General features: G+C 37.0%; 2 protein-coding genes across 2 annotated transcripts; one reads left to right on the top strand and one right to left on the bottom strand.

Moving 5' to 3' along the window:
• LOC18603846 lies at nt 4,576–6,104 on the top strand. Its single transcript, XM_007036061.2, has 3 exons — nt 4,576–5,148; nt 5,282–5,421; nt 5,711–6,104. The coding sequence occupies exons 1-3, from the start codon at nt 4,860–4,862 to the stop codon at nt 5,819–5,821; spliced, it is 540 nt and encodes a 179-aa protein (XP_007036123.1). The 5' UTR covers nt 4,576–4,859; the 3' UTR covers nt 5,822–6,104.
• LOC18603845 (LIM domain-containing protein WLIM1) lies at nt 9,373–18,038 on the bottom strand. The gene is made up of 5 exons (XM_018118409.1): nt 17,688–18,038; nt 15,846–15,942; nt 15,705–15,745; nt 15,500–15,586; nt 9,373–9,863 (listed from the first exon to the last, which is right to left on the bottom strand). Exons 1-5 carry the CDS (start codon nt 17,823–17,825, stop codon nt 9,657–9,659), a joined length of 570 nt encoding a protein of 189 aa, XP_017973898.1. The 5' UTR covers nt 17,826–18,038; the 3' UTR covers nt 9,373–9,656.

Raw genomic sequence — 18,531 nt, 5'->3', positions numbered from 1 at the left:
AGAGTACAAGAGGAAAAAGAAAAAAAAGGGTCACTTAAAAAAGTTGCAGCAGCTGATGCTGCAAAAGCAGATAGGAATTGGAGAAGCTTCACCTGGTGGTAAAGGCCTTTCTGATTTTAGTGCTCCATTGGTGAATGAAAAAACTTTATTAAAAACAAATAAAAACATTATCACTTCACTCCCAACCTTTATAGGTATTAGTTAACAAGTGCTGAGAGAATCTCAAAATCCAGCTCCCACATTAGTCTTGCTTTTTAGCTCATTGATCAATGAATCAACCATTTTCTATATAGGATGATTGTTTAAATTGGCATTTCAGATAAAAATATTCCAAAAGCATTCCAGCACTTCTAATTAAAGGTAATAAACATTCTACTAAAACATACGAAATCTTAATCCCAAATTGGTTTAATTTCATGTCATGTTAATGCATCGTATTAAATTATCAGGTCTGGTCTAATAATGAGCATTAAATTAAAAGAAACTGACCAAAGGGTATGCAACCAATATCATTATTGTGGTACTAATCATGCTATAAAGTTGTGTTATTGCTCTTTAGAAAGACCTTAGCAACTTGATTATTATTTTCTGCAATTCAAATTCAAATCAGATTGTTCCTAAGGTGGAAAGCACTTTCAAATCACCCAACTGACAGAACATTCTCTGTATTCTTTAATCATAGACATCATCTACCTACAAGCAGCCCTGTGACTGTGGGCAAAAATTAAGCAAGAAAATTTTGGAGTTTTGCTGAATCACTTTTGTTTTCTAGTAGCTCTTTTTATACAGTAAGCTCATTTCTTGCTCCTGTGCTATGTGATATAGGTACATAAGCTAGAAGAAACAAAAACAGCCATCCCAAGAATCCTGAAACTACTCTGAATGTTGTTTGGTGAGGGAGGTGTTGTTAGAATTTCAAATATAAATGCCAGGTAGTGACAATATGGGACCCCTGCAAAATGTTGTTCCCATTCACTTCAATTCATGAAAAGGAGGAAGAGTTCAATGCTACCCACTAGTTTTTTTATACTCAAATGCATATGAATCAATTATATTTATTAAGAAAAGTCAGATTTTTCCATTTAATATGCATGGATGTACAGATTCTGTACAAAAGAAGTTCTGATATTTCATGCATTAATTTAATAGGTACAGTCCACCATCTTTGGCCATATTTTGCAGAGGCGGGATGGTGAATAATTTAGGAAAGGAGAGTACCTAACTCTTTCACATGGTTTCAGACATTTTGACCATTAAGAAATGTTATCCAGGATTTTGGTCAATTAAATTATGAACTTCTTTATTTAATTAAAAAAAGGGGTTTCAAGTGACCTCAAGCCACAAGTTCCAATAGGATTTCAACTTTTCATGGTTGCAACAAAAAATATATATATTGGGTCCTTTTTTGGATTAAAAAATGAAAAGATTTACAGCTGAGGAGAGGGGTCAAAGCTTCATGATCATAAAGAAGGATTAATGTTGTTGTCCCTTTCCTAGATAGATACATGAGCTGAGAAGTTAATGGTTGTATACCCAGAACAAAAAATCTGAAGCTGTTTGCTTAGCTCAATCACATATTTGATATTTCATAGGCTCATTAATTAATTGCAGATTGATCAATCAAGAAAAGCTTGTGGTTTTGCATGGGCAATTTGTCAAGATTTTGGAAAGACAATTTGGCATGTGATGATCAGATTGATTTGGTGAGAGATAGTCCAGCATGTGGTACCAAAATTTTTCTTTCTTACAAGCTCTACTATCTTTTCTGAGAAAAAAAATAATGTTGAACATGATATAGATATCAGCATTTCAGAATTTTCTGGAGTTTTTCCATGTGCAATAGACAAAGCAACCTGGTGACAAAATCAGAAGACAAGATCAAAGCCAGAGTTAAAACTACATGGAAACAATCTTGCTTTACAATTTTTTTTTCCTTTTTCCAGAATTGCAAAGAAAATTTGAAATGGGTCTTTTTCTTTTTCCTTCCAGGTATGTTCTTGGTTTTAAGTCTATGATAACCATGTTCTTAGGCCCTAGGAATAGTCAATTCAAAAGCATAATGGAATAATTGTCTACTAATAAAAATACCGCCAAATCAAGGTTTCTTTTCTTTTAATACAATGATAGATACATAACATTCTGTGGTTTAGACTTTCAGCTTTGTAAGATCATAATCAACCCCTGAGAGGGAAAAAGAGGAAAAGGGAAAGCAGCCTGTGAAGCATAATGAGAATTATTTGATGGCCATGGGGCCAAAAGGTGAAAAAAGTGAGGAGATCTATGTGAGATTTGGTGTTAATTAATCTTTGTGAACTTGTCTGAAAGATCCTGGCTTAATCAGGGTAGTTCGAACTCTCAGAGGGACCGAAAGAATTGTCAGTCATCAGATTTCAGGACAGAAAAAATCTGGCAGGGTGAGTGCCCCCACAGCTTCACCTGTATGATGAAGTTGTTTCTGTTCCCAATTTATGCAACCAGGCATGGAAGATGGAAACTGACCCTGGTCCCCTGTAAAACACAATGATAAAATTTTATCCTCAAGAGTGGTCATTGTGTGCATCTAAAGTTCACACAAGAAATCATGCACAGTCAAATCAAGCTGGAAAAATTAAGGTTTCTTTTGATCCAGCAGGAAGCAACATCCAGCATGAACCAATTCAAACAGTACTGCAAAGTTATAGATCAGAACCCAACCAAATTCCCAAATCTTGGTAGTGCCAAAAAAACTAAGGAACAAGGAAGACTAACATATGGATAAAATTAGAAAATGATTTTTCACTTTGTTATGCATGATTCCATTGTCATACAGAGGGGGCAACTAGCTTGGGATGACTGATGGAAAAAAATAGAAAAAACAAAGAAATGCATACATAAAAAGCATGTATCACATGCTTAATTATTTTCCACAAAAAATAATGCCACAAATGGGTTATTCAATTTCATTTTTTAAAACAAATAAACCACAAATTGGTTATGGATTCAATGCACACATTACAGAATAAGAAAATCGAGTGCTAAATTATTCTCAATGGACTAATCATAAATATAACATGTCATACAAAGCTTTTGGTGGGGTCATTACTATATTAATCTAATATTCATTCATGTATACTTTATGGAGGAAATTAATTCAAACCCTTAATTACAATATCGTAAAGAAAGAAGGGATTAAAGTAGAAAACGGTAACTTGTATGATTTAATTAGATATTTTTTGTTGATATAAGTAAGTTATAAGTTCTCAAAAATTCTTTCTCTCACACACGTACATATTTGGTCAATATTTGAGAAAACAGGTGAAAGAGAAATACTTAATGGTTGTGCAAGTGAGGGTATTGAGTGTGCTGATTTCGCTAGTTTAATTTAATTGGGTATGAAAAGAAACTAGTGTTCATCCTTGTTTGGCACTGCCTACATGAGAGGAACATATATGTCAGTAGGTGTCATCCTTAGTTGAAATCTTTGTCATCTTGACATGGCTATTGATGTTGAACACTCAAATAACTTCCCCTGATCATCCATTAGAAACAAGTTGATTCCTTTGACAATGTACCAAATCTAAGACATGTAAAAGCAAAGGGAATTCTTTTCATCATAGGGGTGTGTGCCCCAATCCAAAAGCAAAGCAAAGCAAAACATAAGGGATTTTTAGTTGGCCTCCCACGGTGTCAATAAAAAGGCTTTGCTTTTAGGCAAATTGGATCCTTCTTTTTGGCTATCTTTTGCAATGTAACGCACAAGGAGAAAAAAAGAAAAGGAGGAGAGAGTCATCCCTATTCTCCCTCACAGGCAGCCACGCCGCTCATAAAGTGGTTCCTTTTCCCACGCCTACCTTCCTGGTTCGATGGCTATGGCTCATCCCCATCCGGCCATGGTCCACCGCTGCCTCACGCCCCTCCCTGGAGCGTGCCCCAAATGGGACCTTTGGTGTCATATGCTTCCTCTCTCAATGTCCCAATTTAGATAAAGTTTTGTATGGATGAGATTTGGGTTAAACTAAGCTTGAGAATTTGAGAATAGCAAATGCCAAGATGCTTTATCTAGACATATCTAATCAACAGTTTTGTTGATATGATAGTTAAAAACTACATTTGTCTTGGTTTAGAATATTGGTTTAACTGGCATTGAACTAGGAAAGATTCTTAGATCTAGCTTAAGCTAGAATCCCTACAAACATTTGACAATTCTCTTACAAAAGCTACAGAAAACATTTCATTTAACAAAAGCTTGTTTGGACACCATCTTCTTAGAGTTGGAAAAACCTATTTGTATATAAATTTCTGTTTCCGTTTGATGTCTCACTTAATATAATTTTCATAAATTTACTTGTAATGCAAAATTACGAAAGAGAAGTCGATCGAGAAAGAGTAGGCGACTTTTATTCAAAGAAGACCACATATCCATGGATAACCGTCCATTCCAAGATGAGTTCTTGGATAATCTTAGTTGACGTGGCGATCTTGCAGCCTCTATGGAACAGTGCTGCTCAACCATGGTGGACCAGGAAGCAGACCTAAAGGAATTGGTAACGTATTTCTCTTAAAACTGAAAAAAAGAAATCACCTCTGTCCATGCTTTCGCCTAGTCCCTATAGACAACCAGTCACAGCTCACCAAATCATTGCATGTTCCAATTAAAATTACCTAAATCACTACTTTATTCCAGCTGCAAATGACCCATCTACCCTTCATTACCCTTCATCTCACTGTCTTATAATTATAAGAAAAGGTTTATGAAAGTTGGTGGGTGTGGTTGGCTATAAAGGCACTGCAGCATAGTTCTCCTCTCTTCCTAATACCTTCCTTCCTAGCTTTGCTTGCTTCCTTTGAGGCCTGGAAAACATTCAACAGAAAAAGGGAAAATGGGGAACTGCCAAGCTGTTGATGCAGCAACTCTGGTAATTCAGCACCCAAGTGGGAAAGTAGACAAGTTTTATTGGCCTATGAGTGCTAGTGAGATTATGAGGATGAACCCTGGCCACTATGTTGCTCTTCTTATCTCTACCACCTTGTATCATTCCAGTAACAATGATAAATGTCCAGACAACAGCGCCAACAATGTCAACCCTGTTCGTTTGACAAGGATTAAGCTTCTCCGGCCGACGGATACTCTTGTTCTTGGCCAGGTTTACAGGCTCATCACCACTCAAGGTATATATACATATTTCTGGTTGTTTTTTTTTTGTTCTTTGTTTTTACTTCGTATTGGTAAGAAAGGCCTTGTTTTTGTCTTTAGGATTTTATCTGATTTTGAGTTATGTGCTTCCTGGTTTTTGGTTTTTAGAAGTTATGAAAGGGTTGTGCGCAAAGAAACATGCAAAGATGAAGAAAAACCAGCAAGAATCAGCAGAGAAGCCATTTGAGAAGGCTGGTTTGAGGCCAGAGACAGTGGGAAGAAGATCTGAACCAGATAAGGAAAATAAGGTAAATTTCCTTAACCAGCTATTCTTAGTTGGTATCTCTGTTTATTATTACTGTAGATAATCATTAGAAATTATATATGCATGTGCTTGCAATTGAAAAGCTTTATTTTCAGAATAAAATTGCCTCGGTGCTGCTTAAATTTCCTAGTGCAGCATTTAGGATTTAGAACAAAGAACAAAATTTTATTTAAGAACATCAAACTGCTTGAAGATTTAAAAGATAAATATTTGGCTAATTAATGAGCATATAATTGTATGGATTTTTTTCTGATGATATTAACCATGTGCAGGTGAGCAAACATGAAAGGCACCGGCCGAGATCAACACCATCAGCCAACTCTGCTGCCAGATCAAAGACATGGCAGCCCTCATTACAAAGCATCTCAGAGGCTGCAAGCTAAGGATGATTCGCATTTTGCCACATATGCTGCATAAGACACAGAGAGGAGCAACGCTTGGCTCGTGCCGCACAGAAATCCAGGCTACCTTTTTAACCTGTAAAAAGCAAATACAGTTTCTCACTTTAGGGATGCAGGTAGCAAACCAAGAAAAAAACACCCCAACTTTCTTCAAGGTGCAGATCTGAGCAATGCATAATTGTATATCAAAAAGGGTGAAGCAAACCCAATAGAGTTGTAATCCAGCACTGTTATGTAATGAAGTCAAGAGTATTGTTCCATAGTACTCCAAAAGTTTAATGAACCCATTTACATACTTAATTCATAATAAATTAAGGTTGTCTTAGTTTGTTAAGTAACAGAAACAAAAGTTTCAAGGGCCAAACTCCAAAGTTTTAATTAGCATAACTAATACCTCAAAATAAAAAAAATTAATTATTAAGCAACAGTGTAATCTGTCATGGCTGCCATTGCCGTTTTACAGAGCTTAACTTGAATATATTAGTGTAAACAAGGTACTTTCAGGAATAGGGCAGCTGTGCAGTGAGAGGAGAATATGAGTACCAAAGAGAGCTAGCTATACGTCAGCAATAATTGTTTTTGCAGGTAGGCCAGATATCAATTCCGGAGTACTAAAATACAAGGAATCGAGGTCTTAATAATTGCTTTGAAGGACCATTTCTTTTCCTTATATGGTCCATCAAGGCCATAACTAATTAACTGGTGAAGCCATAATCAAGTACAGATACGAGATGATCATGTCCTCGAGCAGCTTCACTTACTGGTTGGGAACCAATGGAAAATTTCAGAGATCAAAATTTTCACCACTTTCGTCATGATAGACACTCATGGAAACATCCTGGAACTAATATTACTTCTTAGGCGTTCAGTGCAGATGCAGAACCAGCAAACAAGCATCTGGAATGTGACTCTGCTCGCCACGAGGGACTTGAATCAGAAGAAATGTGAACAGCATTCTCATGGCTATGGAAGAATAAATGGTGGGACATGTAACAAAAGACTACCAGTAATCGTAAGGCATGTACATTTTTTACTTTGAAACGCCTCATCATACTAATAATTTCCGGCCCATTTAAAAGAAGAGGAATCTTTTCCTAATATCAAAAAAGCATTGTTTCGTGCTCAAGTCCCATTGCCAAACTCAAGAGCAAGACAGACCGACCATAGGTTCCAAAGCAAAAGATGCCTTGATCCTTTCTTTAACAAGCTAACAAATAAAACTATTGCGCCACTTAGCAGAAAACATTTGAGTGAAACAACTGCAACCCACCTGAGAGTCAGAACATTCTCTAAGCATGGGAAAATTACAAACTTGGTATTTTAACACATATGAATCGTCCAACTCCTGGAAAACACACAGGAATTCTCTCTGTGGGCCATATACTGGAAGCCTCATACAAATTTTGTCTCTATTAAAAAACTATTAGATTAGTGAGTTGTGGAGCAATATTTCCATTTATCAGGTCGTTGGCTTTTGAATATACCTGATTGATTGAGCCTGCGGTGTCATACAATGCTGTCACAACCTAATTAATGCTTTGAGAATAACAGCTTTTAATCCAGGCATAGAATGAATGGTTCCTATTGATAGGGTAGCTCAAATTTCAACAGCGACATCCCCTTTCTTTATTGCGGAAGACTTTCATCGAAATTATTTCTTGCAAGACCTTTGCCATCAGAGGGAACAGGCTCAACTTTCTCAGCAAATCTTGAGAGATGATCACATTGACTGAAAAGCAGCGTCATGCAACTTGCGTTGCTTACATTCAAAGTATGAAAGCATGGATGCCTACCAATTATTATTGCTGTAGCAAGCTTCCCTCTTTACCAGTTTGTCGCAAATCATCTCTAACTATTAATCTCTGCCATACACCTCAGGATTCGGCAATCATCACATGTTTTTAGATACTATCCCACTATTCTAATCAATGTTTGGGCCTCTGCTTATTCACTCTGCTAACCCAACTATTCTATTTTAATCATGTCTTTTATGCTCCTCTCTGTTCACATGAAACATTCCTCCACAATTGAAAAATGTGAAAAAAATGGGGTTCTGTTAATTCTTTACTATAGACTTGGGAAATGGGCCAAATGGCCTTCAAGGTTGACTAGGAGCAATCAACCAGCATTTATGATTCAACAGCATTATCCCAGCCGCTTCCTTTGAAAAACAGAAATATTCTGGCCTGGACATGGGAGCATAGCCTCCTAGCCTTGCCTAGCTAGACTTTTGGTATATGATGCAGATGCAATTGATCAGAGAAACTCATAAACAGTACCGTTGACCATGACCTCTGATCACAATGCGGGCAAGGTTTGATTCATTCCCTGCATTCACCCCCCTGTTTACTCACTTGAGCAATCCACTCTAGTTTATCAAGAGAAGAATAAAATTTGATATAGCCAATCCCATCAATTAATGGCCCTCGTAAAACTAAAACATCCCTTTCAATCATTTAAATCAGGTATCCTGATTCAGATTCAAGTATTACTAATTTAACAATTTTTCAAATTTAAATCACATGATCTTTCAAAATTTAAATTTTTAATAATTGACTTAAACTAATAAAGACATTTACATTTGATAAGGGATGAGACATCACGCAATATGTTCAAAAAATATATACTCTCACATCTTATGTAACCCTGCAAAATCCATTATCAACTATTTTCACCTAAAACTAATTTCCTTCAGCTAGGGAGTGAAAACTGCAAACACTATGCAAACACGATCATGCTTAGATAAATTGGACTTGACAAATCACAAAGATAAGAGGTCTTTAAACTTTGGAATATATGGACAATATCTAGGATCACACTAATACCTCGAGCGTCATTTGGATGAAACAATAAGCATATTCTTGAAAAAGTATGCAATTTACTAAACTTAGTTCTGACCCATAGGGCACTGGAATTTTTTCCGTTGAAAGAGTTTTGTAAGGTACTCCGTACTCAACAATCGAGGCTATTCTAGATTCAGTAGGTTGGATTGGCATTGGCAGGAGAGGTGGTTGATCAGGGAAGGAAAATGGAAGAAGGCGTTTCTCAAATTTGGGCTTAAAATAATGGTGCATATCTGCATGATACTGGACTTATGATTTACGACTTACCAGCCAAGGTTGCTGAAAAATGTCAGGATTGGTTATTGGTGTTAGAGGCCTGCGGCCCGTTATATCTGATAATGAGTGTTTATTGAGTCCCTTTTTATGAGATAATTTGATGCTAGTTAGTTACGTAAGTAAGCTCAGGAAGACTACAATGGGGATAACCATGGGTGTTTACGTTATGAAAAGTATTTTTAATCCAAGTCGGGGTCCTGATATCAGAAAACCAGCTCATGCTTCGTTTGGGAATTGCTAGAAAGCAAATCTATAAAACAAACTTCTCAGCTGGGGAAAAGCATCAATGATTGGAGCCGTGCTTGTCCTCTTTCCAGCCAAGGCGATTACTGAAGTTTTACATGACTCTTATCATCTTTGATGGTATATATTACAGCAGCATCGCTAGAAAAGAAAAGCACCATGGTTCTTGAAATAAAGAAAAGCTCAAAACACATCAAGCTTCTAATCAAAGATCTAACAGGATATTTTCTTGCGTTATATCAACATAGTTTATTGAAAAGGACTGAACACCAACTTGCTATCAATTCAAAGCTCACACACAAAAATTTAGCAACAAACTCAAACTCTCCTGCTAAATATTTCTCCCCGGTGACATACAATATATATATAATATGGTATATACTACGTAGAAAGTAAATGCAACAACAGCTTTGCTTCAAAAGTTGAAATCTGGCTCTTTCTTAGAAACTGGATACCTAGGCCACAATGTTCTCAGTCACTTCCTTGACTTCCTCATGCTTGTCAAGTTGGCTGAAGTTCCCCTTCTGTTTGAAGAGTTGGTTGTGGTGATGCCTACAGTATAGACGTTGTTCATGGGCCACGTAGTTCGATGGGCTGATTACACAGCCCCCATGGGTGCACCTGAAACAAGCCTTATGATAGGAGCTGCCATCAACTGCCACCTGAGGATAGATGAATATCAGAGTAAGAACAACCAGCAAAGTTGAGCTATCAAATACTACAAGATGCATGGCAGAGATTATGTTTAGAGGCTATACATTCACAGTTCTACATTTTTAATCTGAGCATCACTCTTTGCTCCTTTTAAAGGAATTCCATTTCCATTATTTTCTGAAAACTTGAGGATAGACGTCAATAGTCTAGCGTTTTTCTGCCTATAATTTTTTTAATCTGTTATTGTTGAAATGACTTCATGACAATCAAGAGGAACAAAATATCAACAAATTAAATCCTAGTGATGATGCTTTAGGAGGCAAATGGTGATAGCATATATAAATGTTAATAACATTTTTTGTTCTTGATAACAAACAAAACAGAAAATGCAATTCATCAAGTCAATTATGCAGAGAATGGCTCTGTTGAGAAATGGTGTGCTATTTGCTGAAAGTGGCACTGACGCAGAGAGTCAATAAGGTGTTGTTTTGTACTGAAAACTTATGTTGTCGTTTGATGTTGTTCTGCTGTCGTTTTTGTCTCAAGTTTATTTATGCAGTGTTATATTTCTTTTCCTGTTGAAATTTACTGTTTTTCCCAATTGTTAGGGATTTTACTTTCCTTTCCTCCTTCAAAATATGCTGTTATGCTTGGTGTCTACTGTCTTTTATGTGGCAGGGTATCTATCACATGTCCCTATGCTCCTAGAATGTAGGATATCAGCTCAGGTGGGTGTGTACAGCTGGTGCTGTTAAATTGGGTTATCCTCCATTGTATATATTGCTCTGTTACTTAATGAAAAATGAGCTTTTCTCTTCCAAATATTTTTCTTCTATTCTTTATTCATTGAAACCTTTGCTTATCTTCATTTTTCTTTCTAAAATTTCTGAGTTTCCAACATGGTATCCGAGCCTTACAATAGGTCTTAAGGGTCTATTTTTCATTTTATCATCTTCATCTAGCTTCCTGTTCATTCTTCTGTGTGGTTTTTTTCTTTCATGGCTATAGCCGGGTTCAACACATCAGCTCCACCAGTCTTTACTAGTGAAAACTATGCCATATGGTCCGTGAAAATGAAATGTTACCTCAAAGCATACTATATCTGAGAGGTAGTGGAGACTGAAGAGGACCCTGTTCAACAACATGCCAACCCCACTCTTGCTCAGATTCGACAGATTGAAGATGACAAAGCAAAAAGGTACAAGGCTCTGTCCTGTTTACAGTCTGCTGTTTCTGATGAAATTTTCTCCAGGATTTTGCATCTAGATAGTCCTAAGGAAGTGTGGGATCACTTGAAAGATGAATTTTTGGGTAGTGATAGGACTAGGCAGATTCAATCCTTGAATTTGTTTAGACAGTTCGAGATGTTAAGGATCGAAGATGATGAAACCATTAGGGAATTTTCTAGAAAAATGATGGCCCTAGTGAATCAATTGAGATTGTTGGGAAAGGTCATGGTAGAGGAAAGGTTAGCGCATAGGATGCTAGTGAGCCTTCCAGAGAAATATAAGTCCAAGGTTTCTTCATTAGAGGATTTCAAGGATATTGGACAATTGACTTTAAAGGTGCTAGTGAATGCTCTGGAGGGCCTGGAACAGAGAAGAGCATTTAGGTAGAAAAGTGTGGTGGATAGTGGTTTGGTTGCTCAAACAAGGAATCTTAAAGTTAGTGATTACAGCACAAGGAAGAATGAAGGTGAAAGGAAGGAGAAGGATAAGAAAATAGTAGATGGAAAATCTAGCAAACAAAAGTAGAAGTCTCAGCCCTGCCTTCATTGTAAGAAAACCACACATTCAGCAAAATTTTGTTGGTACAGGCCCCATGTAAAATGTAGAGCCTGTAACCAACTAGGTCATGTTGAAAAGGTGTGTGAAAACAAAGGTTCCAAGTCTAATGAGAAAGCTGTAGTAGGTGAGCAAGTTGAGGAATCTGATGAAGTCTTACTCGTGGCTCAAGAAGTAGGTGAATCTGTCAAGAAGAATTTATGGTTGATTGACAGTGCTTGCTCAAATCACTTAACTGGTGATGAGAGTCAGTTTGCTACAATAGACAGGAGTTATAGGTCCAGAGTAGAGATTGGTAATGGACCATTTTTGACGAAACTTGGTATAGGGACTGTCATGGTTGAAACTCAGTCAGGTAACAAGTATGTCTCCAATGTCTTTTTTGTTGCTGAGGCTAACCAAAATCTACTCAGTGTTGGACAGCTTACTGAGAGTCAGTATGCTCTCTCTGCACTATATTCGATCCTAAGGGAGAAGAAGTTTTAACTGTTGAAATGAGAAACAAATGCTTTCCAATAGATTGGAAGCATGCCAAGCATAAAGCTTATTTCAATGCTGTTGATGAATCAGAACTGTGGCATAGAAGGTTAGGCCATGTTAATTATAACTCTTTGCAGAATATGGCTTCTCATATGCTGGTTGAAGGTTTACCAAAGATAACAAAGCCTGAACAGTTATGTGGAACTTGTCAGTTTGGCAAGCAGAGCAGGACTTCATTTCCAAGAGAGAGGAGGTGGAAAGCTACTAACAAGTTGCCGCTCATTCATTCTGACTAGGGAGGACCTATGAAGACTGAATCACTTGGGGGTAACAGGTACTACTTGCTGTTTATTGATGATGATACAAGATTTTGTTGGCTATTTTTCTTGAAATCCAAGTCTGATGCTTTTAAGAATTTTGTGAAGTTCAGAAAGTTGGTTGAGAATCAAGCATGCTCTTCTATAAAAACCCTTAAGAACTAATAATGGAAATGAATTTACTGTTGCTGAGTTTGAAGATTAACTGGTTCAGCTTGGTATTACTTATCAGTTAACTGCTACCTATAGCCTTCAACAGAATGGGGTATCCGAGAGGAAAAATAGGACACTTATGGAGATGGCTAGGTGCCTTCTATTTCAGAAAAAGTTGCCAAAGACATTTGGGCAGAAGCTGTTAACACAACTAACTACCTGTTAAATTTAACCCCTACAAGAGCTGTGTCAGGTAAGACCCCTTATGAGAGTTGGTTTGGTTACAAACCATCAGTTAATCATATGAAGATTTTTGGTAGTACATGCTATGCAAAAGTTCCGGATGGCAGAAGAACTAAACTAGATGAGAAGAGTATTGTAGCTGTTCACATTGGATACAGTGAAATTACTAAGGTTTACAAGTTATATAATGTGGAGACAAAGAAGGTTTTTGTAAGTAGGGACACAAAGTTTGATGAAAGCTCAATGTGGGACTGGGAAAAGTCTAATGTTGTGAGTGTTGACAAATACAATGTCAGTCCTGATGATGTTCAAAATGAAGATGATTCAAAAGAAGACTTAGAAGATGAAAGATTGGCAGTGAGAGGTACAAGGTCCCTACAAGATATCTATGCTAGGTGTAATGTTGTAGTATGTGAACCTACTAATTATGTAGAAGCTGCAAAAGACAATAAATGGGTGCAAGCTATGAAAAATGAAATGCTGATGATTGAGAAGAATGATACTTGGTTATTGGTGGACAAACCAACTGATCAGCATGTAATTGGGACAAAGTGGATCTACAAGACAAAGCTTAATGCTGATGGAATAGTGAACAAGTTCAAAGCAAGGCTTGTAGTGAAAGGATATTCTCAGATTTAAGGTGTGGATTACTGGGAGACTTTGGCTCCAATAGCAAGACATGATACTATAAGGCTGTTAATTGTTTTAGCTACTCAAGAAAGTAGGAAGATCTAGCATCTTGACGTGAAATCTGCCTTTTCGAATGACTATCTTACTGAAGATATTTATGTTCATCAACCTGACGGGTTCATCAAACCAGGGACTGAAGTTAAAGTTTGCAAACTAGTGAAAGCTTTGTTTGGGTTTAAACAGGCTGCAAGGGCTTGGTATGACAGAATTGACTCATTTCTCATTACTGAAGGTTTTCAAAGGAGTCAAAATGAGCCTACACTGTAGGTGTGCAGTCATTCAGATTCTGTTAAGGTAATTATCTCCCTATATGTTGATGATTTATTGATTACTTGTTCAGATGTTAGTTTCTTAACTGATTTTAAGATCAAGTCAATGAAAGAGTTTGAAATGACGGATTTGGGAGAGATGCACTATTTTTTGGGATTACAATTTATTCAAAACTCAGATTATATTTGTATTGATTAGGGCAAATATGCATCTGAGCTATTGAAGAAATTTCAAATGGACAATTGTAAAGCGGTTGAAACTCCAATTGCCTCAAACTATAAATTGAGTAAAGAGGATGGGGCCTCAGAAGCTACAGGTTCAAGTTACAGAAGTATCATGGGAAGTTTATTGTACTTAATAGCTTCCAAACCTGATCTGATGTATCCAGCAAGTTTACTTTCCAGATTTATGTAGAAACCTTTCCAAGATCATTATATCATTGCAAAAAGGGTTCTAAGATACTTAAAAGGAACTGTGAATTATGGTCTCTTGTTTGAAAAGGAGAAGAGTGGAGACTTGGTTGGTTACTGTGACAGTAACTGGGCTGGTAACTTAGATGATGCCAAGAGTGCAAGTGGTTATTGCTTTAGATTTGGAAGTGCTACCTTCTCCTGGAACTCCAAGAAACAGGAGGTGGTAGCCTAATCCTCTGCTGAAGCTGAATACATTTCGGCTGCAGCTGTTGCCAATCAGGTGATCTAAATCAGGAAAATTCTTGGAGATTTGGGATTCAAGCAAGAAGTAGGCACTCCTTTAATGATTGATAATAAATCTACAATCTCCATTGCCAATAATCCTGTTCATCATGGCAGAACTAAGCATATCAAGGTAAAGTTTCATTTCATCCGAAAAGCAGTTAGAGATGGTGAGATCTTGGTACTTCATTGTGGAACTCATGAACAAATTTCTGATATTTTCACTAAATGTTTGAACAAGGAGAAGTTTGAATTTCTGAGGATGCTATTGGGGGTCAGCAAGATGAACACCAAGGAGGTGTGTTGAGAAATGGTGTGCTACTTACTGAAAGTGGCACTAAGGCAGAGAGTCAATAAGGTGTCATTTTGTATTGAAGACTTATGTTGTCGTTTGATGTTGTTCTGCTGTCGTTTTGGTCTCAAGTTTATTTATGCAGTGTTATATTTCCTTTACTGTTGAAATTTACTGTTTTCCCCAATTGTTAGGGATTTTACTTTCCTTTCCTCCTTCAAAATATGCTGTTATGCTTGGTGTCTACTGTCTGTTTTGTGGCAGGGTGTCTATCACAGATCTCTATGCTCCTAGAATGTAGGATATCAGCTCAGGTGGGTGTGTACAGCTGGTGCTGGCAAATTTGGTTATCCTCCATTGTATATGTTGCTCTGTTACTTAATGAAAAATGAGCTTTTCTCTTCCAGATATTTTTCTTCTGTTCTTTATTCATTGAAACCTTTGCTTATCTTCATTTTTCTTTCTGAAATTTCTGAGTTTCCAACACCTTCCCATGAGATATTGAGATGATGCCTCCCCAGCCTTTCAGATCAAACAAATGAAGTAATTTTGTCAACAACTTGCTCTCTGTTGTCAGATTAATTTCTTAAAATGGTTTTGAAATTCATTCCTGACAATCAAACCAGATTGGGCCTTTGTATGCCTTAAACATGATGAGAAGAAATGGTTTGTTTTTCCTGCAGGTCATGCAAATAACGATATGAAGTTTGCTATAATTACCTTTTCAATTGGGTAAACAGTTTTCTTGCAAGCGACACATTTTTCTTGAGTTCCAGCAAAGAGACTTGAAACTCTACTGTTGGTTACCTGCAGAGTTCCACTCAGAATAAGCAACAAGTATGGTAGCACGACTTTAAGAGCTAAACATAATTTTTATGACTAGGAAATGAGTTTTACAATATAAAACAGTGGGGGGGGGGGGTACCTGATCTGCTGATCGGTCTACCCTAACAGTTTTTGGAGTTCCTGACAGAGATAAAGTAAACAATAACCTGTCAATTGGGCTTGAACCGGAGATAATGAGAAAGTAAATAAGCATAAAAACAAAGCATAAGAAAGTAAGCACCTTCAAAACTTTTATCCAAGCTGCCAGTCCTCTTAAACAATTGATCAAAGTGAGGCTTGCAATACAAGACACCCTCAAAGGAGCTATAATTACTTAGCTGCAAATTTGAGAAAAGAAAAAAGGATGAGCAAACAGCTTATGTAACACAAGAACAAAGGCATACAACTAAAGAATACGAGCAATATCTCTTCTTTATTTTAAAAGCTGCAACACCCAGCAAAGACTTGAGAATCCCCAAGGAACTTATTTATTTATACTAGTAATAGTATATTTCTAAATGAGTGCCCTGAAGCATAAAACAGGCCTCTGCACAAGACAGACAACAAAAATTATAACACAAACATTGAAGCATTAATGAACTTTGCTCATTTTCTTTTTCAGATTACACAATCTTGAATAGTTTTTTTTTTATAAACTCTCACCATCCAATTCAGAGATACAAAGGCTACAAGTTAAGCTTCAATATCCAAGCAGATAGGAGTCTTGAATAGAGAAATTAAAGCCCATAATCAAGAAACCCATTTTGCAGAATGGGAAACCTTTTCATTGCTGTTGCGGTTAGTCAACAATCGTGCAAAAAAGGCATACATCTTTACCAACATTTTAAGTATCCAATATTTTCACAAATTTGATTCTATAGTTGAATACAGGATAAGGCTTGAGATTCCAAATCTATCCATTGTTCGTTTGAGGCCCAAAGAAAAAAAATGCTTATCTCCATCAAATCCAACAGACCTTAATTAATGCTGGCTGGTGCCTCTACTTTATTTATGGTCTGATAAGTGTTAACTACTTCCATTTTCTACCCATACTTCAATGCCCTTAGAACAATGTATTCATTAGTCTTTATGATTCCACAAAGAATGTAATTTTTCTTTTTTTTTTTTCCACTTCTCCACTTACTCCCTTACACCAAATAAAATAAAGGACCGCTGTTTCAAAAAGCTTGATCTCAAGGCTGGGATTTTCCTCAAACTAAAAGGAAGAATGTTTCCTGTAATGCTATTGAAATTACCTTCCTCAGCTTATGTACCAACTCTAGAAAATCTCAATTTTCCAAGGAGAAGAAACTGAAGAAACTGTTTTTCCTGCCATATCTGCTGATATCAAATGCAGAATTCTAAGACTCTGGAACATTCCTGAAGAAACTACTAAAAACAGGTGACAATGTGATTCTTGGGGTTTGACCATAATATGTTTATGATTCCTCAGCATCTTCTTCCTTTATTTTGTTGCACTCATTTCTCTTACAAACTCCAAATGGCTCAAGGGAACTAATGTATAGCAAATCCTATATAATTTCAGTTTGCTTCTAACTGATAAGCGTTTTCTTTAGACAAGTCATTGTAATATCAGAAAAAAACCAAAAACCTACTGGTTAGACCAATGAAGCAACATGATACGTATCCTCAACTCTATGGAAAACTGCTCAGATCTCAAAACACCAATTCACAAGTTTGCAGGCAGCTTTGATTAGCTAGGCACAAAACTAAAGAAACTAAGAAAAACTCTTTTGACACCAAGAAGAACTTGGATCATTGTTCATAACTGGAGATTCATTAAGAAAGCCGTCTTTCCATATTATCAGTCAACAAGGACACAAAGGATTGAATAGAAACTTGAACCATATAAGCAACTACAAAGAAATAATCCTAGTCATAAACTTCTCAACATCCAAACCCAGATTTTAAAAATCCACAATCAAGCAAAACTAGACAAAAAGACATGATCAAATTCAAAGTAACATAAGGGGAAGGTGCATCACCAAAATTATTGACAAAACTCAACTTAACAAGCTTTGCTACGCAATAAAAAAAAGAAAGAAAGAATGAAAGGTATTACCTTAAGGGTACCCTTGCAATGGTGGCACCTGAAGCAAGCTTTGTGATAAACTTTGCTGTCAGCAGTGAGCTGATCAACCAAGTAAACAGTTTTCTCACATGCCTTACACTTCTGGGTAGTCCCTGCAAAGGTTGCCATCTTTTTTCAAATTAAACCAATCAAAATTCACACTGCAAAATTGAGTAACTTGGGTTGATGTTAAGACTTCAGACAAGAGCGAGGAGGAGAAGGAGACTGTTTTTTTTTTTTTTTTGTTTCCAAACAAGAACTCTCTCCTTTATCTGTCTGTCTCACTTTTCTTTCATTTCCCTTGTGTGTGCGATTACAGCTCACGGATAATTGAAGTTGGTCTTGGCGTAGACTTTTGGAGCAATAGGCAATAGCAAGCGCTAGCTGTCCACATTTTGAGGCTAAAATAGTCATTTTTGGTCAGTGAACTTACAGTAATGTCCTCATTTCGGACAGGTGTCGCATGTTTGTTGCGAACAGGGAATTACTGAATTCATTTCCACCTTCTACAGACCAAACCAGTTAAATCCGAGTTCCCAGATTCGGCCACAATCGCGGTTCTTTCGCTCTTTGGAAATCTTTGTACCACTCTCTGGAAAAGCGCGTGGTGGGAGAATCATCCTCAGGTAAAGGATGTGGAATGGACGTGGTGATGGAGCAAGTGAGCAAACAGGGATTGACATAAGGGTAAGATTAGTAAATAGGCGGGCGGTTAAGATTTGAGGGGGTATGTCAGGTGGGTCATAACGTGAAGTATGATTCCATTGCCAAAATATATTTTTGTCATTATATTATATGAAGGTGACAGATAGACTGCATGCACAATCCAACAACT

Source organism: Theobroma cacao, chromosome 3, assembly GCF_000208745.1.
Source record: "Theobroma cacao cultivar B97-61/B2 chromosome 3, Criollo_cocoa_genome_V2, whole genome shotgun sequence".
Classification (NCBI taxonomy): domain Eukaryota; kingdom Viridiplantae; phylum Streptophyta; class Magnoliopsida; order Malvales; family Malvaceae; genus Theobroma; species Theobroma cacao.
Note: the sequence above shows the minus strand (reverse complement) of the source record. Positions and strands in the feature narration are given on the sequence as shown.